Source organism: Eimeria maxima, genomic scaffold (assembly GCF_000499605.1).
Source record: "Eimeria maxima Weybridge genomic scaffold, Emw_scaff578, whole genome shotgun sequence".
Taxonomy (NCBI): Eukaryota; Apicomplexa; class Conoidasida; order Eucoccidiorida; family Eimeriidae; genus Eimeria; species Eimeria maxima.
Window position 1 is genome coordinate 1 of NW_013566613.1, and position 21,905 is coordinate 21,905.

Sequence of the window (21,905 nt, forward strand, 5' to 3'; positions counted from 1 at the left end):
TAATTTATATATATAATAAATATATATTATATATATATTATTTATTATATATATTTATATATTTATATATATTTATATATTTATATATTTATTTTATTTACTATATAAAGGGTAATTGGGGTGTATATGCACCTCATTAACAAAAAAAAATAATTTTTTCCTTTTTTTTTTGGCGTTTTTTATTTATTGACGCCAAACCCTTTTTTTTTTAATTTTTACGTTATACTTTCCTAGGGTTTAGGGTTTAGGGTTTACAAGTTAGGGTCTAGTCCAGTAACGAGGGTTTAGGGTTTAGGGTTTATTAGGGTTTAGGGTTTAGAATAGTAGAAGCTGTACGGCTCCAAGGAGCGCAAGGATATTACGTAGAGTTAAATATAAATAAATAAATATAAATAAATATAAATAAATAAATATAAATATAAATATAAATAAGTAAATAATATATATAAATATATATTATATAATACAATATATAGTGAATTGCGCGTCTCCGCTGTTTATATTTGTTGGGTAGTGTTTAGATGTATACGAGGGTTTAGGGTTTAGGGTTAAGGCATAGGGTTTTGCCTTTGAGTATGAGGGTTTAGGGTTTAGGGTTTACTGTGTAGGTTATTGAGTGTCTAGACAAGGTCTGTCTATAGGGTTTAGGGTTTAGGGTTTAGTAGTAATTTATTGTGTGTATAGACAAGGGTTTGTTGTTAGATGTATTAGCGAGGGTTTATAACCCTTAGAGTCTAAATAAGTGGGTATAGATGTATAAAATTAGGGTTTAGGGTTTAGGGTTTAGGGTTTGGTGGGTGATAAGGGTTTGCGCGTCGCATTGCGGGTGGTCTTCTGCACGAGAGGGTTTATTGGGTGTGGGCATGTTTAAAGTTGAATACTAGGGTTTAGGGTTTAGGGTTTATTAGGGTTTATTAGGGTTTTTATTAGGGTTTAATAGGTATGTAGCTAGCTAGGGTTTATATAAACAAAGGAGGTATGTATGTATATAGCCACTCCTCTGCCTGCATGCGCATATATAGTGTATAAGTATGCATTAAATATATAATAAATAAATTAGTTAATGGATTATTAAGAATAAAAAGAATAAAATAAATAAAAAAGGAATTATTTATGGTGTTTTATTGGATATAAATTGGGGTGTATACGCAGGTGCATGAATAATTGAGGTGTACATACACCCGAATAAGAAAAGGGGGGTTTTAGCAGCAAGAGGTATAAATCGGTGTTAATTGTATATAAATAAATAAAATAATATATATAAATAAATATAAAAAAAGAATATAAATATAAAAATAAATATAAATATATATTTAATATTCTTTTTTATTTTTTTTTTTATTCTTTTTTTTATATATTGGGGTGTACGTACACCTGGCGGCTACTGTTGTTGTTATTTATCTTCTTTTTTTTATTCATTTATTTCTTTCTTCTTTTCTTTTTTTCTTCCTTTTATGTCATTTATATTTATAAATATAATTATTGACGTATTTCTTTTTTATTTTATGATTTATTTTTCTTTTTTATTATACTTTTTATGTTATATTTCTTTCTTTTTTTTTCCTTCTTCTTATTGTTTTATATAAATAGACATATATAAATTAAATAAATAAATAAATAAGTAAATATTCTTCCTCCCTTTCCTTCTTTTTCTTCTTTTTTTTTTCTTTTTTTTTCCAATTCTTCTTCTTTTCTGTATTATTTCCCCTTAATTAATTAATATAATTAATATATAATATAAATAAATAAATAAATAAATAAATAAAGATGGGGAGTGTAGAGGAGGCATTTTCTTCATTAAAGAATGAATTATCTTTATGGTTAGATCGTTTGCATGCATCAGCTGGTATATTGCCATCAGGAGGAAACAGCAGCAGCAGCAGCAGCAGCAGCAGCAGCAGCAGCAGCAGCAGTAGCAGCAGTAGCAGCAGCAGCAGCAGGAGCAACAGGAGTACGAATATAATATATCAGGATCCAGTGTTTGAGGGTATGGTGAATGATTTACTAGATTATGACGAAACCCTCGGGTGTATAGAGAAGGGTTTAGGGTTTTATATAAAGGGTTTAGAGGGTTTATGCAAGGGTTTAGGTATATTAAGTAATATATTAATGAATAAATTGAGCAAAAAAACAGATAAATATATATTAAGGGATATAATTATATATAAAGAAAAAATAAATAATATAATAAGAATAGATTCTCCGCATGCATTAATAACAAGAATAAAAAAAGATTTATTATTTAATTTAATTAATCCTCTTATACAGCATAAACAACATAATAAATTATTAATTAATTTAATAAAAAAAAGATCTTTTTTATTAAATAAATTAATTATACATAAAAAACATCTAGATAGATTAATACAACAACAACAACAATATCATGGTCATTATATCTATTATAATCAACAGCAGCAGCAGCAGCAGCAGCAGCAGCAGCAACAGCAGCAGCAAGAGGGAGGAGGAGGAGGAGGAGGAAGAGAAGGGGGAGGAAGAAGAAGAGAGGAGGAAGAGGAAGAGGAAGGAGGATATAATGATGATGAGGAAGAAGGAGAAGAAGAAGGAGAAGAAGAAAGGGAAGGAGAAGAAGAAGAACAAGAATTATTAAGAAGAAGAAATAATAATAATAACAGCAGCAGCAGCAGCAGCAGCAGCAGGAGCAGCAAGAGTATGAGTAAACAAAAGAGTTCAGGTGTATCAATAGCTCGTACAATAATCCAACAAAGTGCATCAAGAATAGGAGGATTATCTCCTTCTTCTTCTTCTTCTTCTTCTTCTTCTTCTTCTTCTTCTGCTGCTGCTGCAGCAGGTGCAGCAGCAATATCATCAGCAGCAGCAGCAACAAGTGCATGCTATAAAGAATATAAATTAATAGATGAAGAATTATTTGAATGGTTATTATTATTAGATAATTATAAATTAGATATTTATGATTCTTTATTACAAACTATTAAGTATCTACAATATGATTTCTTTGCTGCTGCTGCTCATGCTGCTGCTGCTGCATTACCTAAAAGAATGGAATTCAGACCCATGATTGAGATGACACCACAACAACTTAAACCATTAGTATGCAGCATTTATTTCTAGGGTTTATTAGGGTTTACCAGGGTTTACCAGGGTTTACGAGGGTTTATGAGGGTTTACGAGGGTTTACGAGGGTTTAGGACGGTTTATTAGGGTTTATGAGGGTTTATTAGGGTTTACGAGGGTTTATTAGGGTTTATGAGGGTTTGTTAAGGTTTTATGGTGGATATATTAATATGTATTGTATTAATAGTTTATTAGGGTTTATTAGGGTTTATTAGGGTTTATTAGGGTTTATTAGGGTTTATTAGGGTTTTGTGAGGGTTTAGGGTTTAGGGTTTAGGGTTTGTGGTGTATATATATATGCAGGTAGAATTAGAATTAGGGTCTCGTGAGGAAGAAGTTCCTTTTGATCCTTTTTCTTTTTCTTTAGGATCTAATTGTACAGAAAAATTATTAAATAAATGGGAAAAAGAAGCAGAAGAAGCTGCTGCTGCTGCTGCTGCTGCTGCTGCTGCAGAAGGAGAGGAAGAAGAAGAAGATGATGATGATGAGGAAGAAGAAGAAGAAGAAGATGATGATGATGAAGGTACAGCAGCAGGAACTAATGCAGCAGCAACAACAGGTACAACAGCAGATACAGCAGCAGATACAGATACAGCAGCAGCAGCAGCAGCAGCAGCAGCAGGAGGAGCAGCAGACGTAGGGGCATTAGATATATTATCCTTAGCTGTATTAAGGAGTCAAGGGTTTGGGGAAGAAGAGAGTAAATATGCATTAATTAAATATAAGGGAGATACACAAGCAGCATTAGATTATTTATTAGATAAGGGTACCGATCTTGTGCTGCAGCTACAGCTGCAGCAGCAGCAGCAGCAGCAGCAGCAGCAACAGCAACAGCAACAACAGCAAGGAGAACAAGAACAACAGCAACAACAACAACAGCAGAAAAAGAAAAAGAAGAAAAAAAGACAAACTGGTGCAGCAGCAAATGCAGCAAATGGAACAACAGCAGCAGCAGCAGCAGGAAATACAGCAGCAGCAGCAGCAGCAGCAGCAGCAGCAGCAGATATAGATAGTGTACGTTTACCAACAACATTAAAATGGGTAAAAAGATTAAAAGAAGCAAGAAGACAAGAAATGTTATCATGGACACAAAGAAGAGCAGAAAGGGATGCTGCTGCTGCTGCTGCTGATAATAATAATAGCAGCAGCAGCAGCAGCAGCAGCAGCAGCAGCAGTAGTAGTAGTAGTAGTTGTTGTGGAAATAGCAGCAGCAAAGGATCTTTTAATACAGACACAGCAGCAAATGCAGCAACAGCAGATAAAGATAAATCTACTGCACCTAACAGCAGCAGCAGCAGCAGCAATAGCAGCAGCAGCAGCAGCAGCAGCAGCAGCAGCAGCAGCGATGCATGCATATCCATAGAGTCAGGTAATCAGGAAGGATCTCCTGATTCATTGTCTGAGGAAATATCTGATCTAATAGAGATGCATGCAGATCTATCTGCTGCTGCTGCTGCTTCTCCTGTTGTTGCTGCTGCTAATCATAGTGCATGCGCAGCACCTACAGAAGAAGGATCAGCAGCAGCAGCAGCAGCAGCAGGTCCTGTTGCTGCTACATCTGCTGCTGTATCTTCTCTTGATTTATTAGATTTAGATGACGACAACGATACATCATCAGCAGCAGCAATAACAGCAGGAGCAGGAGCAGCAGCAGCAGCAGCAGCAGCAAAGGGGGCCCCCCCTATACAGGTCCTCCCCTTACCGGGTTTATTGGGGCCCTTTAATGCAGAAGATTGCGAATGGAGTAAACAAAAGGAGAACGAAAGAATTGCAATACAAGAAACTATTAAATTCAAGCTAAGAATGCAGCAGGAACTGCAGCAGGAGCAGCAGCAACAGCAGCAACAGCAGCAGCAACAGCAGCAACAGGAAGAACAGCAGCAAGAACAGAAGAAAGAGCAGCAGAATGAGCAGCATGAGCAGGAGCAGCAGCAAGAACAGCACCAGGAACAATCAGCAGCAGAAGCAATTGATAGAAGCAGCAGCAGAAGCAGCAGCAGAAGTGAGGAAGGATATAAGGATATAGAGCAGCAAACTGCTGCTCCTGCTCCTGCTCCTGCTGCTCCTGCTGCTGCTGCTGCTGCTGCTGCTGTGCATGCAGAGGCAGCAAAGAAAGAAGAAAATAAAAACTATGATAATCTTCTGTAATGTTTTAGTGCTGCATTTTATTAATTAATTAATTATATTGTTTATATTTATAATTAATTATAATTATATATTTAATTAATTATTATTAATTAATTATTATTATTATTGTTGCATTTCTTCTTTTTTATGTTCCTACAAGACGCATGCGTGCATGCATGCATGCATGCACGCATGCATGCATGCATGCATATGCATGCATTTTGTTGGGGTTTATTTTATGGTGTATGGATGTACACCTAATTAATAATGAGGGTTTATATCCTCTTTTTTGTTTCCTTTATTATATAAATAAATAAATAAAATAAATAAATAAAATAAATAAATAAAATAAATAAATAAATGCCCTAATGATTTGTTGGTAGGGGCTATTTATTGGGGTGTATGTACAGCTGACGCTTCTATTTCTTTTTTTTTTCCTTTATTTCTTATATTTTGTTTTTTTTCTTCTCAATAGAGGAGCTAGGGTTTACGCCTACTTATATAACAAACACTATTTTAGGGTTTATGCCTATTTATATAACAAACACTATTTTAGGGTTTATGCCTATTTATATAACAAACACTATTTTAGGGTTTACGTAGTTACGGCTGTTTAGCCATAACCGCCGTAGTATCAAAATCGTTTATTGCAAGCGTAAACCCTAAACCCTAGAACCATTATGCCAATATAGGATCTAGGGTTTAGGGTTTAGGGTCTAATTAGGGTTTAGGGTTTAGGGTTTAGCCGCATAAGGTAGTAGTCGGCCCCTGGGGAGGAGACATGGCTGTCCCTCTGCTGACTGTAGTTATACCTAATAATTTACCTAAGAAAAAAAAAACACAATTAAATAAACACTAATTATTGTATATAAACCCTAAACCCTAATACAGACAAGAAAAGAAACAAGACGCTAGAGGATACCTTTTCTAGGGTTTAGGGTTTAGGGTTTAGACTTACGCTGCTGCTGCACCCATGAGAAGGTCAAGAAGATGACGAGGACCTGCAACAAAACCCACATAAACCCTAAACCCTAAACCCTAAACCCTTTGGCATTGTTGTAGACTCTCCCACTACTGTTGACCTAAACCCTAGTAGTAATATATAAACCCTAGTATTGATAAACCCTCATGCTAAACCCTCCTCGTCCCCCCACCAACACCAAAACCCTCCCCATAAACCCTATTCCTTTTCCTAAACCCTATTAATGCCTATATAAACCCTAAATGAGTGTTTATAAACCCTAATAACTAACTAACTAACTAAATAAATAAATAAATAAATAATGTATATATATATATATATTTACCTTAATAATAAGATTAATAAGAGAAAGAGTAAGAGAAAGATGATGAATATAATAAGACCATTGAATAAGTAAATCTTGTGGTAAAGGAAAACATAAATAAATATCTTTTTTATTACATGAATAAGTAGAGAAAGAAATAAAAAGAAAAGTTATATCTATAAAAGAAGAAATAATTATTAATATTATATATTGACGTATATTACGTATATGTTTACGTATATTTATTATATTATTATTATTATTTATATTTATATTTATATTATTATTATTATTATTTATATTTCCTTCCTCTATACACCATAGATGATAACCTAATATATATAATACATAATTAAAATCATACCTACCTAAGGAAATAAATAAAGAATTTACTAATAAAATATATATACATAATATAATTATACCTGGAGATCCACGCATATTAGGTAAATCATCATATATATTATTATTATCTCCTCCTCCTCCTGTTGCTGCTGCTCCTGTTGTTCCTGCTGATCCTGTAGGTAGCGCAGAAGGAGGGGAGAAAGATGATGGCATCATCATCATACCCCCGCTATAAGAACGCTGATTACTGCTGGGGAATATTAGGGGCCCCATTGAACCAAAGGGTACTGTTGTACTTGATGGGGGCCCCTGAGACGAAAGAGGGGGGCCCCCCCCATACATAGGGCGTGATACTATGTAAGGACTCGCCATGACCCCTGCATGCGATCAGCAATTAAGACTAAACCCTTAATAAACCCTCAGACCCTATAGAGAGAAAGAGTGTAGATATAAGGTCAATAAAGATATAAATCTCCCTTTATTCCTTTCTTCTTCCTTCCTTCCTTCCTTCCTTCCCTCTTCTCCCTCTCTCCCTATTAGACTATCACCGCTGTCGCCGCAGCCGACTGACTGACGGACTGATTGGTGTGTATGGGGGTGTGTATATAAAGGGAGGCCCTATTAAGGAAGAAGATGATGTGTTGCTCCTTTTCTTCTTTGTTCTTCACGTTGATAAAGAAGAAGAAGATGTTGTTGTCTTCTTATGTGTAGCTATTACTATATACACATAATCAAGAATATTCTCCTTCTTCTCTTCTTTCCTGTTGTACCGTCGTCGTCGTCACACCCCTTTCTGTTGAATGGCAGAAGATGACGAGGAAACAACCACTAAAAGAATTAAAAAAGTTATTCTTCTTATTGAAAAACTGCGAAATATTAAAATAAAACCTTAAAGATTCATAAATTCAACAGAACTAGAAGGATCAGGGCTTTCCTGTATATGTTGAATATCTGCGCCTTTTAGGCGGTCACGGTCGGCCTAGGAGAGGCCAAAAGAAGGAATAAAAAAGTTTCTTCTTTTTGCATAATCTTCTTTTTATTAAATTGCAAACAATTAAATTGTTTTCTTGTAAATTTACGAAAATAATTCATTCATGGGAACATGCAAGATCATGCAGCTTTCCGATTCCCTCTTACATACAGAGGTGCCTATACACCCGAAAAGCGGTTGATGGTCGCATGATGAATTAGCCATCATATATTCATGAATAAGAAACATTATTATATATTTATTTTATAAAAAAGGAATTCTCCTTTTTAAACTTTAAATTAAACATGAATATATATTTATAACTATTTTTCTTATATATTTCCTCCTATTATTTAGACATTTACTTCTACCTCTGTTCTTCTTCTTCAGCCCTGACGAAGACCATTCAATGCTCTCTTAAGGCGTGCATATAAAGGGGTTTAATTGCCTCTTCGTCAACTTCCTCAACCCTCAAGGAAATATTCAATAAAAGGGTAATTTAAATTATATAATCCTCTAAAAAGTATTAAATCATTTTATGCATGCATGCATGCATGCGAAGAAGAACAAGAGGCTTGCAAGATAATAACCCTTCCCCACTTCTTCTTCTTTACCCCATCAAAAAGAAGACAACAGTAAGTTTATTTTTTAGGGTTTATAAAAATGTACAAATTTACTTCTTTATGCAGCAAAGAAGTGTACAAACATTGTCTTAATACAAGACAACTGAACTTGCGGCCTCTATATACACCATATATAAAATACGTAGTGTATATTTAGTATATAAGACATCTATAATATACACACATATATGTATATATATACTTATGTATATATATGTATATATTTAGTAGTAAAAAAGACTTAGGGTACAGTGGTGGGGGAATTGTCCTTGAGCGTCACTACTCTTGCGCCAGAAGAACTGGGGACTCCTGCTGCTGCTGCAGCAGCAGCAACAACAGCATCTGCTGCAGAAGCAGTTACTGCTAGGCTGTGTGTGTTTGTTGTTGTGAGCTATATGCAAGAGAAATAAAAAAGACAAATAATTTATTGAGTTTGTTTTTAGGGTTTAGGGTTTAGGGTTTGGTATTAACAAAAGAGGGACGTGATCCCCTCAGTCTCTGCAGGATACCCATAGCAACTGTACCGCCTTGTGCTACTGCTGCTGTTGCTGCTGATGTTGCTGCTGCTGCTGCATCTTCTTCTGTTGGTGCTGCTGCTGCTGCTGCTGCTGCAGAGTTATCTGCCCAAGTAAGAGTGTTTTCTTCTTCTGTTTTCCCTCCAATAAGACAATTCTCTGCAAACACCAATACAACAGATATATAAATATTCCTGCTGCTGTTACTGCTGCTGCTGTTGCTGCTGCTGCTGTTGCTGCTGCTGCTGCTGCTGCTGCATGCTTATTGTATACCTTGTTGTTTTGTTAATTGAGGAGAAGAATCAGCAGGAAAGAAAACTTCTTCACTCTGACGCAGCAAATCCCATACCCTGCAGCAGCAGCAGCAGCAACAGGAGCAGCAGCAACAACAGCAGCAGCAGCAGCAGCAGCAATAATAATACTAATAATAAGACAGAGAAGGCTAAGCAGGGCCCGTACTGACTAAGAGAGAGGGAGGGAGGGAGGGAGGGAGGGAGACAACAGGAGACAAGGACAGAAGGAGACCTATATATAAAAGAAAGAGAGGAAGAAAGAGAGGGAAGGAAAACAAGAAAAAGAGAAAAAAAACAAAAATAAAATTAATTATAAGAGAGAGAGAGGAGGAGGAGAAAGAAAAGAAAAGAAGAAGAGACAACAACAACAGGAGCAATTATAGAGACTTCTATTGAAAACCCCCAAAACCCTAAACCCTAAACCCTAAACCCTAACAATGGGGTAATAGGAGGTTGTTTATCTTGTTGATGATTTAAGACTTTTTGTGTAAGAGGAAGATCAGCTAATAGACCAAGAGAGAAATAAATGCGGCAAAATAAAGGTCGCCATTTGTCACCATATACACCCTCTTTTAGCTGTACATACACCCAAAAACCCTAAACCCTAAACCCTATATAAACCCTAAACCCTAAATATACTCTAAACCCTAAACCCTAGATCTTCGTCCTAACACCAAACCCTCAATCTTAAACTTACAGAACGCAAACATAAAACTGTACGAGGACGTAGAGGAGGGAAGTGCAGCGCTGCACAAAAAAATACAAACCCTAAACCCTAAACCCTAAACCCTAGAAGAGGCAAGACTTGTGTTCTACCAGTTCTAAAGAACTCTGAATAGTCCTCGGTGTTCTGGGGGTCTAGGGTTTAGGGTTTAGGGTCTACGCGGTCGTACCCAGCTGCGTCATTGCAGCGACTGCAATGCATACAAGAGATGGTGAGGGGCAGCAAACTTCTCCCCCCTTAGCAGCAGCAGCAGCTGCTGCTGCTGCTGCAGCTGCTGCTGTTGTTGCTGCTGCTGCTGCAGCTCCCGCAGCGGGAGTCCCCGGATGGCTTTCTATAGGAGAATTGTCTGAGGCAACCATACAGCATATCCAACCTCCACCAACACCTAAACCCTAAACCCTAAACCCCAAACCCTACGCCCTAAACCCTAAACCCCAGAAAGTAGTACCTGACAGTTCTTCTTCAAATAGTCGCGAGGGCCTCTGGGGGCCCCCCCTTTGTCTCCCTGAACCCTGCTGCAGAGGGCCCTCCCCTTGTGCTGCTGCTGCTGCTGCTGTTGCTGAGGTGTCTGCTGCATCTACTGCAGCAGGTACCGCAGCACCAGCAGCAGCAGGAACAGCAGCAGCAGCAGCAGCAGCAGCTGCTGCTGCTGCAGCAGGGAAGAAGGAGGTATGGTTATTAATACGATCAATAAGGAAGAAATGACCATCTAGGGTTTGCGAGGGTTTATCTTTTCTTAATATTAAACAAATTATAAACTCTAATGCAGCAAAGTACTCCGATACTACCTGCAACAAACCCTAAACCCTAAACCCTAAACCCTAAACCCTAAAATATAAACCGTCCGTGGGTGGACGCCAAAACGCCTGAGAGGGAGGGAATGGCTGCCGCTGCAGCGGGGGGGTGCTGCTGTGTCAAGTACTAGGGTTTAGGGTTTAGGGTTTAGAGGTACCTCAGAGGGACGAATAAAAGGGTTTATTAGCTGCTGCTCTTTTAATAACTTAGGGGTAATTAGGGCCCCCACTGCCCAACAAAGGGCCTCCGCTAGGGGGGCCCCCTGGGGCCTCCAATGGGCCCCCATTGCCTTTAATATTTGTTCCTGATGATAGAGCTGCAACAAACAAAAAGAACCCTAAACCCTAAACCCTAAACCCTAAACCCTAAACCCTAGCTTTAAGGGTTTACGACAGGAAGATGATGTCTAAATATAACAAACACCAGCACACTTCCCATCACTGTTCTGCCTTCCCTCCCTAAACCCCAAAACCCTAAACCCTAAACCCTAAACCCTAAACCCTAAACCCTACAAGGAGTTCTGGGGTTTTCCTAAGAAGGAGACAAATAGTATCTACTGCTTTCTTAACTAAATGATCAACAAAAAACCCTAAAGGGAAAAGTAAGGATAAACGAAACACTAAACAGCTAAATAGCTCGCCTGCAGACACAAACCCTCAAACCCTAAACCCTAAACCCTAAACCCTAATTGACACGCATGGATCGGACAGTCTCTATGAAGGGTTTTGGCCTAGGGTTCAGGGTTTCAACCTTATTAGGATATAAACCCTAGGTGACAGTTGGATTTCATCTTCTCCCTGCTACATTAGGGTTTAGGGTTTAGGGTTTAGGGTTTAGGGTTTACTTCTGTGTATAGGGTTTGGGGATTCTATTGCCTCATTAATAAGAGCATCAATACACCCCAACACAACTGTACATACAGCAGAAACCCTAGGAGTAGCAGCAAACCCTCTGCAATGCATAATACACGCAAACCCTAAACCCTAAACCCTAAATAGTATAAAGAGAGGGAGGGGAAACGGAAGAAGATAAAGGGTCTCCTGTTATAGCAAATGTTCACCCTGAGGTTTTAGGGTTTAGGGTTTAGGGTTTAGGGTTTTACTCGCAAAGACGCAGAAGACGTTGAAGCTCTTCCTCAGTCCTTCCCTCCCACATCACCGGCGTACTACCTGCAGCAGCAGCAGCAGCAGCAGCAGCAGCAGCAGCAGCAGCAGCAGCAGCAGCAGCAACAGCAGCAACAGGAGCAAATATGACGTCGTGCTGTTGGTCCCCGTTATGCGTACGGCCTGCACATATGTATATTAGGGTTTAGGGTTTAGGGTTTAGGGTTTACCTGCAAGCCTCTTAAGAAGGTATTTATTTGCTGCATGCAGCAGAGGGCAGCAAGAGGCCTCGGGGGGCCCCTGGGGGCCCCACCTCTCTAAGAAGGCAGCAGTAAGAGGGAGGTCTAATAAGGAATTAAATATTTCTCTTAACGATCCTCCAGCAACCTGCACACATAAACCCTAAACCCTAAACCCTAAACCATACAAGGAGAGGAAGGAAGACAGAAACAGGAGAAAAACAAACGGCGTGGACCTCCATAATGCCAAATTAGGGTTTAGGGTTTAGGGTTTAGGGTTTACGATGGAGGGTATAAGGAAGCGCAGAAGAGGACCAACAGATCGAGGATGAGAGGCAGCCAACATAAAAATAGAAGGAAAGAATCTGCGGTGTACAGACACCTAATAACACAGGAGGTAAACCCTAATTAGGGTTTAGGGTTTAGGGTTTAGGGTTTTTTAGGGTTTAAGGTTTAGGGTTTAGGGTTTACCGGAAGAGGACTTGGGGTCGTATAAGGTGTCTTGAGTTAATAAGAGAAGTAACAGCAAATACGCAATAGACAGGACTTCTTGCTGCTGCTGCTCCTGCTGCTGCTGCTGCTGCTCCTGTGGCTGCTGCTGCTGCTGCTGCAGTTGTCCCCTCTACAGCAGGCAGCAGCAAACCCTCAAGAATTCCCTCTGTTAGAGACTCCGAAGCAGCAGGTGCAGCAGCAGCAGCAGCAGCAGCAGAAGCAGCAGCAGCAGAATGCCCCATCCATAGCAGCAAACCCCAATAAAATACAGGAAGCATTCTTCCCTCAATAGATGCACGAGCTGCTAGCTGCAACACACAAACCCTAAACCCTAAACCCTAAACCCTAAACCCTAAATGTTTAGCCATTCAGTTATTACAGAGGTTTAGGGTTTAGGGTTTGTGGCTACTCCCCTGATGAGTGCACAGTTACCTTGGTGTTGTATGCCATTAGGGTTTAGGGTTTAGGGTTTAGGGTTTAGGGTTTATTACCCTTTTAATAATATTATTGGCTTGTTGTTGTATATGATCATGAGAAGGAGAAAGAAGAAAAAGAAGACGTAAACCCTCAGCAGCAGCAGCATCTATTTGCTGCTGCTCTATTGCTGCAGCAGCAACAAAGCAACGACGTCCTAATCTTATATTGTTGCTGCTGCTCTTACTGCTGCTGCTGCTGCTGCTGCTGCTTGGTGCTGCTGTAGGGGAAGAAGAGAGAGAAACACCAATAGATGAATCTGCTGCTGACAGTACACCCCCGTGCTGCTGCTGCTGCTGCTGCTGCTGCAGCAGCTGCACCTGCTGCAGCAGACGCAGACAGTACATGCAGACAGAGCGGGTAAAGGCATTTGGTAAAGTCCACCCTTGCTGCTGCTGCTGCTGCTGCTGCAGTTGTTTTTGCTGCTGCTGCTGCTGCTGCTGTTGCTGTTGCTGCTGCTGCTGCTGGAACTCGTGTTGCTGCTGTTGGGATCCAAGCTTCTGTAACTGCGGTTGTTGCTGCTGGTACTCGTGCTGCTGCTGCTGCTGTTGCTGTTGCTGTTGCTGTTGCTGTTGCTGCTGCTGCTGCTGCTGCTGCTGCTGCTCTTGCTGCCCTCCATCTAGAAAGCCAAAGTGCATCAAACGGAAAAATGCCTCCTCACGAACTCTTGCCTTCCTGCACAATTAAACCCTAAACCCTAAACCCTAAACCCTAAACCCTAAACCCTAAACCCTAAAACCTAGATCCTGGTGCTGTAAACCCTACATCCTGAACCTCTGAATGCCTGGTCTTCCCCTATCGCCCTGTTGAAGCAAACCCTTCTTCTCAGCTACCCCAAACCCTAAACCCTAAACCCTAAACCCTAAACCCTTACGCTGCTCGTCGTATATGCGGTGTATATACACGTTGTATCCAATTAGCAAGAGAAGCAAACACTTGGCAATGCAACAACTCATCAGAAGAAACTATTCTACTCTTACATAAACAAGTAAAAAAACCCCTGTAAACAAAAAAAAAAAATACAAACCCTAAACCCTAAACCCTAAACCCTAAATCGTAAACCCTAAACCCTAAACCCTCAAGATTGTTTACTAACGTGGTGTATCGATCGCATTCTGTCCTCCTACTTGTTAAACAGAAAGATGTTTAGTGTTTCTAGCTTGGTGTTGTATTTCCTCTTTCAGACATAGGATTAGGGTTTAGGGTTTAGGGTTTAGGGTTTAGGGTTTGTATACCTAGCAGGTCTCCCATTAGGTTCAGAGAATTTGGTTGTTTCTTCTGTTCTCCACAGTTGTTTAATCCATGAGGTTAGGGACTTTTGTTGTTTCTTGCTGCTGCTGTTGCTGTTGTTGCTGCTGCTATTGCTGTTGCTGCTGTTGCTGCTGCTGCTGCTGTTGCAATGCAGCAGCAGCAGCAGCAAAGCCTTCTCCATCTCCTTAATTTCTGCCTTATAAGTATAAAGGACTTGAGGAGACAAACTAAGGAGACGAAAGAAGCAAGCAAGAGACAATTGTCTAACAGATAACAGAGGAGACCCTTTGTTGCTGCTGCTGCTGCTGCTGCTGTCTTCTGCTGCTGCTGCTGCTGCTGCAGCAGCAGCAGCAGCAGCAGCTGCATCTGGTGATAGGTTAGAGGAGTCCTGCTTTGACAACTTCGTAAAGTTGAAGAGTGTTGTCTGCGATGCTGCTGCTGCTTGCTGCTGCTGCTGCTGCTGCTGCTGCTGCTGCAGTTGCTGCTGTGTGCCCTTTGAAGCCGCCGTTGTTGCTGCAGCAGCAGCAGCAGCAGCAGCAGCAGCAGCATTACCTGCAACAAATCGTACAAAGTTGCGGGCATTCTTCTGCAGGACATGAGGACCATGTAGCTGCAGCAGCAGCAGCAAGAAGCAGCAAAGTTGCTGCGGAGAAAAAAGGATAAAATTACTACTAGGTCCTATAGATAAATAAATAGGCAAAAGGGATAAATAATATTCTTTTTTTTCTTTTTTTTTCTTATTTTTATCCTTATTTATTATTAATCTTTCTTCCTCTATATATAATAATTCATATACTAATTCCTTATTCATTCCTTCCTCCTTATCTCCCTCCTCCTTATCTGTCTCCTTATCTGTGTCCTTATCTACTGTCTCCTTATCTAGTGTCTCCTTATTAGGTGTCTCCTTATTAATAAATGTCTCCTTTTTTATTGTCTCCTTATTTATTGTCTCCTCCTCTTGTGTCTCCTTATTTATTGTCTCCTTTTTTATTGTCTCCTTTTTTTTTGTCTCCTTTTTTTTTGTCTCCTTTTTTGTCTCCTTTTGTGTCTCCTGTTGGTACCCAAGGAAGGCTAAGACAGATAATAAATCATTAGGGTTTATAAACCCTTGCTGCTGCTCATCATCATCTTCCTGCTGCTGCTGCTGTTGCTGCTGCTGTTGCTGCTGCTGTTTGTTCTCTTCTTGTTGCACCTTCTCCTTCTGCTGCTGCTGCTGCTGCTGCTGCTGCTGCTGCTGCAGTGTATATTGATGTGTTGGGTGTAGAGCAGCAAGCAGCAGCAGCAATTGAGATAATGCAAGTCTTAAGGGTAAAGGATAAAATTCTTCTTTTGCTGCTGCTGCTGCTGCTGCTGCTGCTGCTGCTGCTGCTGCACCTAAAAAAGAGAATGTCTTTGCTTCTACACGATGTATTAAATGCCATGTCTTCTATAAGACACACAAACACATAAATAAATAAATAAATAAATAAATAAATAAATAAATAAATAAATAAATAAATAAATAAATAAATAAATTACTAAAAAATAATATAAATATAATTTATTTACCTGTTGTCTATGCAGCAATTGTAGTTGGTGTCTCCTACTAATATAATTAATGCTGCTGTATACAGCAGCAGCAGCAGCAGCAGCACTGCTGCTGCTCGGGTGTCTCTGCAGCTTCTGCAGGGCCTTAAGTAAATCCTCTAATACTTCCTCTAAGGAAGACATCTTCTCTATAAACCCTCAAGGGTTTAGGGTTTAGGGTTTAGGGTTTAGGGTTTAGGATACAGTAGAACGTAAACCTGGTTACCCGTCAGGGGCCCCCAAGGAACCCTAGGGGGGGGCCCTAAAGGGTACTGGAAAATCTAGGGGGGGCCCAAAGGGGGCCCCACGGGGGCCCTAAGGGGGCCCTAAAGGGTGCTGGAGACCTAAGGGGGCCCTAGAGGATATACTGAAGGGCCTCTAAGGGTTTGTTGTATAAGAAGGGTTTAGAGGAGAGGGGCCCCTATACGAGTATTGGGGGCCCCTGGGGGCCCCCAATACCCTTTCAGCTTGTAGGGTTTGTCTTAGGTAGGGAGAAAAAAAGAAAAGAAAGAACAAACTCAATTTTAGTTAAAGACAACCAGTATAGCTACAAAACCCTAAACCCTAAACCCTAAACCCTAAACCCTAAACCACCGCAGGAACAGCTGGCTGAGCGGACTCGTAAGAAAGCAGCAACTAGAGAGGTAAGAAAAACACCAAAACCCTTAATGAATCAAAGACCTCAATTTTAGGGTTTAGGGTTTAGGGTTTACAGTTTAGGGTTTAGTTCTAAGAATTTAGCTTTGGGGGGTGGTGGCGAGCCGCTCACCTGGGGGGCCCCCTGGGGGGCCCCCCTAGTACCCACTAAGAAGATTGTGCTTTTTTACACAGGACAATTAGCAGCAATAATAATATTTAATTTCTTTTTTATTGTTTAAAGTGTATGATTTATTATATAGACTTTAAAATTTAGGGTTTAGGGTTTAGGGTTTAGGGTTTAGGGTTTAAATGGCATCATTTTCTCCATTGGATTGTTTTGCAAATGAAGGAAACGCAGAAGATGAACTTTTTGGTGATTTACTCTCACAAGAAGAAGGTAACCCAACAACTGCAGCAGCAGCAGCAGCAACAGCAGCAGCAGCAACAGCAGCAGCAGCAATAGAGGTGTGCAGCGTAGAGTGCATGAGACACAGTTAGAGGATCAAACCAATTTCTTGTGTATGCCCTGGTTCTCTTGCTGCTGCTGCTGCTGCTGTTGCTGCTGCAGCGGAAGGATGTGGTCTACTAGGTTCATTAGATGGGGAATTAAATGGAGAAGAAGATGAGGGTTTAGCTGAGGGTTTACCTGAGGGTTTACGCGAGGGTTTCTCTTCCTTTTCTTCTCCTCATCTTTGTTTATGGGTTATTCATGCGGATAGACAATTACTATTTCAATGCCCAAACCCTCAGGGGCCCCAAGGGGCCCCGGGGCCCCAGGGGCCCCTGGGGGCCCCCACCGATTCTATGGGGGCCCCCCAACACTCCGAAGGAACCACGTGCTACTGGAGGGTATGGGAAAGACCGATTAGGGTTTAGGGTTTAGGGTTTAGGGTTTTAGGGTTCGAGTTACAAGTGGTTATTGATTAGGGTTTTGAATACACATCAGCCTCAGGGTATCTTATTAAATTCCAAATTTTAGGGTTTAGGCTTTTCTAGGGTTTAGGGTTTTCTAGGGTTTAGGGTTTTCTAGGGTTTAGGGTTTAGGGTTTAGGGTTGTGTGTATATTTTTTTTTTTTTTTTTTTAGGAATTAATGTTAGCTGGTGTATCTTTTGTTCGTTCGCATTTATGCGCGGGGAATTCTTTTTTATTTGGCGTTGTATTATTTAATGCATGCAGCAGCAGCAGCAGCAGCAGGAGCAGCAGCAGCAGTTCAGGAGCAGAAGCAGCAGCAGCAGCAGCAGAAGCAGCAGCAGGTGGTGCACTACTTACACCTGGTGTAACCCTAGCAATTCCTGTACAAAAAATAAATATAAAAATAATTGAGGAATTAAAAACCCTAGGAGGGTTTACTATTCATCAATTTAATCAAACTTTTCCTCTACCTCAAGAAACACCACCCTTCTCAGGTATCAAGGGTTTAGGGTTTAGGGTTTAGGGTTTAGGGTTTAGGGTTTTGGGTCGTCATAGTAGAGGGGAACAAAGGTAAATGAAGGACTGTGAGTGTTGGGTTGGAGGGTTAAAAATGTTCGAACTAGGGTTTAGGGTTTAGGGTTTAGGGTTTAGGGTTTAGGGTTTAGGGTTTGGTTGCCACAGACTTATGGTGGACATTGAGTTCGTTGATAGCTGCAGCACAGCAGCACAAGAAGAAGCAGAAGCAGCAGCAGCAGCAGCAGCAGCAGCATCAGAGGATATTCTTATTTACAGGGTATGATGACCCCTGCAGCAGCAGCAGCAGCAGCAGCAGCAGCAGCAGCGAGGAGGAGATGGAGAGGAGCGCATGCATCCAACGAGTGTTGGATATTAAATCAAGAAAAGCAGAACTTCTTCTCTTCCCTCTTGAGCATGAAGGTCTACTAAACCCTAAACCCTAAACCCTAAATATGCAAACCCTAAACCCTAAACCCTCGCTAATAGTTTTCTTCCTTTCTTCCTGTGGGTGAATTCTGATGAGTTGTAAGACTTCGCCTTTGCACAAAATTTTATTGTTTAGGGTTTAGGGTTTAGGGTTTAGGGTTTAGGGTTTAGGCTTTTTCAGGGTTTAGGGTTTAGGGTTTAGGGTTTAGGGTTTATATGCAGAGGGTACATTTGATATGTCAATCTTCTGGAGGGAAGCATTGGGGAATAAAGAAGGAGAAGATGCATGCCATCTATTACTACCTAATTTACAACCTACTATTGAGTAAACCCTAAACCCTAAACCCTAAACCCTAAACCCTAGAAGAGGGATGGTGATTAGAGAGAATCTCTCTTGTGCAGACAGTAGCACCTTTAGGGTTTAGGGTTTGGTGCTGAGGGTTTAATATTATTGGGGATTATGGTAAATTCTCCATTTCTAGGGTTTAGGGTTTAGGGTTTAGGGTTTAGGGTTTAGGGTTTAGGGTTTTGATTTTTTTTTTTTTCAGGCGTACGTTCCGTCGTGCTCGTTTATTATCTTCTTTTCCTTTTTATCTTTCTCCTTTTCTTTCTATTCCTATCTGCCTATACACCTCAATAACTAACCCTAAACTTTTATCTCCTTCCTTAATACATTTACCATCAAGGGCCCCCCTTCTTTCTTGTACCCGATTGTCAATACACCCACCAGGGGGGGCCCCCCAGTCTGTACACCCCAGCCAACCTCTTGCAACAAAAGTACCTATGGGGGATACACAAGGGGGCACTCAAGGGGGCCCACAAAAGGCGTCTCAGGGGGCCCCTCTAAAGGTCTCTCAGGGGGGCCCCCAAGGGGGCCCCCAAGAGGACTATTTAGTGGTTGGGGGACCCGAAGAGGAGAGTATAATAGTTGGGGGCCCCGATGGTGGGGGCTCCCTTGGGGGCCCCCCAGAGGAGCGTATGATAGTAGGGGGGCCCCAAGAGGAGCATGCAGTGGTAGGGGGGCCCCCTGGAGTCCCCCCAAAGGAGGATGGAGGAGTTGGGGGCCCCCACATATCGAAGGGGGCCCCGCAGGGGGGCCCCAACGTATCGAAGGGGGGCCCCCAGGGGGGCCCCCTTGATGATATTAAGGGTATGGGTACAGTAGTAAAAGTATTTGAGCATGCAGATAGGGTAATAGAGGTAACAGAAGAAGAAATACGCCAATTAAAGGTACGCATAAACCCTAAACCCTAAACCCTAAACCCTAAACCCTAGGGTTTGTATGGTGTATGTATACACCTAATGTGTACAAAGAAGGGAGGAAGGAAAAAGGAGACAATAAAAAGGAGACACTTTATTTATTTATGATTTAATTAATTAATTAATTAATTAATTAGTTAATCTAATTAATTAACTAATTAATTAATTAATCTAATTAATTAATTAATTAATTAATTAATTAATTAACCAACTAAATAGTTAGCTAATTAATTAATTAATTAATTAATTAATTAATTAATTAATTAATTAATTAATTGATTAATTATATTGATGTGTATATGTTGCAGGATTGGGGCTTTCCTTGCATGCGTTTATTAGGGTTTGTGAATAAGAAGGAGATAAACCCTAATTATAATATAAATAATTCTTTTTTTTTAGGGTTTCCTCCTTCTTATATAATTGAGTCTTATAAAAGGAGACAAATAAAGAGACAAATTAAACTGCAGCAGCAGCAGCAGCAGCAGCAACAGCAGCAACAGCAGCAGCAGCAGCAGCAGCAGATAGAGACAAGAGACATTACACAATACTTCAAGGAAGCAAATCGTCTCCTTTCTTCTCTTCTTATTGCTATGGAAAATAAACAAAATGTATACTAGGGTTTAGGGTTTAGGGTTTAGGGTTTAGGGTTTAGGTTTTAGGGTTTTCTATTTCTGTTCCTTTTTGTCTCTTCTTCTTCCTTGTGTCTTTCTTCTTTTGTTTGTCCTCCTTTTTGTTGTTATATATATCTATATACCAAACCCTAAACCCTAAACCCTAAACCCTAAACCCTAAACCCTAATTAGCTGTGTGTGTTTGTTATCTTTTTTCTTATTAGGCAGCAATAGTTACTTATGTATTAAAGAGGGGGGCCCCCGTACAATTGGGGGCCCTATTACCCCAGGTATATATATAATTAGGGTTTATATAAATAAATAAATAAATAAATAAATAAATAAATAGATAATATATTTGTAAACCCTAAACCCTAAACCCTTAGACAGTTGTACCCTTCTACTAACACACCCTTATAAACCTAAACCCTAAACCCTAAACCCTTAAACCCGTCAAAACCCTTGATAGGAAGTATAAAAGACATCAGAAGTGTTTGTTGAGGGTTTAGGGTTTAGGGTTTAGGGTTTGTGTATGTATATACAGCTACAAGAAATAGATAATGAAGGGTTTATAAGACAAAGTAGCGGTTTTTATTTATTATGTTTACCTTATAGAGAAGAAATAAGATATCCATTACCTTCTTCTTCCTTGCATGCAGTTTCTTCTTCTTTTTTGTCTTTTTTATTAGATAATAAATTAAATATAGATACATTAATAAACCCTAATCTAAACCCTAAACCCTTAAATCTTAATACACAAGAATTACATACACTTAAACTCAGTATACAACTCGCCGATATACTCAAACGTAAGCTAAACCCTAAACCCTAAACCCTAAACCCTAAACCCTGAATTCATACACACAACCAATACTTTAGACATTCTCTTCTTGGTATACCTACAGGCAGCAGCATGCTGTGTATTCACCTAGGGTTTAGGGTACAGGGTGTAGGGTATAGTAGGGTTAAGGGTTTATAATCCTATGATTTAGAGTTTAGGGTTTAGGGTTTAGGGTTTAGGGTTTAGGGTTTAGGGTTTAGGGTTTAGGGTTTAGGGTTTATGTGTGTATCAGATGTAGAGTTAATAGACTTTGACGTAGAGCAACTAATAAATTATATAAAAAAGAAACAAATAGCAATAATTGAATCTTGTGCTCTTTCTTTATCTTCTCCTTCTTATGAGGGTTTATATGATCCTCTTATTCCTCAACAAGAAAGATTCCAATTAATTGATACATTATTACTTCAATGGGCTGAAAAGTATACTAAACCCTAAACCCTAAACCCTAAACCCTAAACCCTAATTTCTAAACCCTAAACCCTAAATTCTAAATTTTTAAAACTAAACCCTAAATCCTTGCACCACCTTATTTCCTCTTTATTTATTTATTTAATTTTTTTTTTCTTTTTTCTTTTTTTTTGCATGCAGCGTAAAGAATGCAGCACCAATAGATGAATTATTGGAGGGGCCCCCAGAGGGGCCCCCATCTCGTCGTGGTAGGGGGCCCCCTGACTCCTCTTATGGGTCTAATAAGAGGTCTAAGACGGGTAGTAATTGGGGTGTACGTACAGGTGATGTGTCTGCATGCAAGGAGGAAGTTTTGGGGCTGGCAAGAGAAGATAAACTTGACTGTCTAACTG

At 40.0% G+C, this 21,905-nt stretch overlaps 3 protein-coding genes across 3 annotated transcripts; 2 read left to right on the forward strand and 1 right to left on the reverse strand.

The window, feature by feature from the left end:
- Window positions 1-3,021: 3,021 nt before the first annotated feature.
- Window positions 3,022-5,244, forward strand: EMWEY_00037950 (UBA/TS-N domain-containing protein, putative; the record flags this gene model as incomplete). Its single annotated transcript, XM_013482286.1, has 2 exons — window positions 3,022-3,072; window positions 3,400-5,244. The coding sequence occupies 2 exons, from the start codon at window positions 3,022-3,024 to the stop codon at window positions 5,242-5,244; spliced, it is 1,896 nt and encodes a 631-aa protein (XP_013337740.1).
- Window positions 5,245-8,900: 3,656 nt separating this feature from the next.
- EMWEY_00037960 (hypothetical protein, conserved) lies at window positions 8,901-14,196 on the reverse strand (the record flags this gene model as incomplete). Its single annotated transcript, XM_013482287.1, has 15 exons — window positions 8,901-9,121; window positions 9,236-9,312; window positions 9,692-9,831; window positions 9,953-10,002; window positions 10,149-10,325; window positions 10,428-10,559; window positions 10,686-10,767; window positions 11,004-11,090; window positions 11,287-11,414; window positions 11,619-11,725; window positions 12,191-12,264; window positions 12,878-12,916; window positions 13,100-13,757; window positions 13,848-13,911; window positions 14,175-14,196. The coding sequence occupies 15 exons, from the start codon at window positions 14,194-14,196 to the stop codon at window positions 8,901-8,903; spliced, it is 2,058 nt and encodes a 685-aa protein (XP_013337741.1).
- A 2,685-nt stretch (window positions 14,197-16,881) lies between these two features.
- EMWEY_00037970 (ATP-dependent DNA helicase II, 70 kDa subunit, putative) lies at window positions 16,882-21,343 on the forward strand (the record flags this gene model as incomplete). Its single annotated transcript, XM_013482288.1, has 8 exons — window positions 16,882-16,935; window positions 17,624-17,695; window positions 18,010-18,035; window positions 18,133-18,244; window positions 18,618-18,718; window positions 18,942-19,623; window positions 20,489-20,554; window positions 21,338-21,343. The coding sequence occupies 8 exons, from the start codon at window positions 16,882-16,884 to the stop codon at window positions 21,341-21,343; spliced, it is 1,119 nt and encodes a 372-aa protein (XP_013337742.1).
- Window positions 21,344-21,905: the final 562 nt, after the last annotated feature.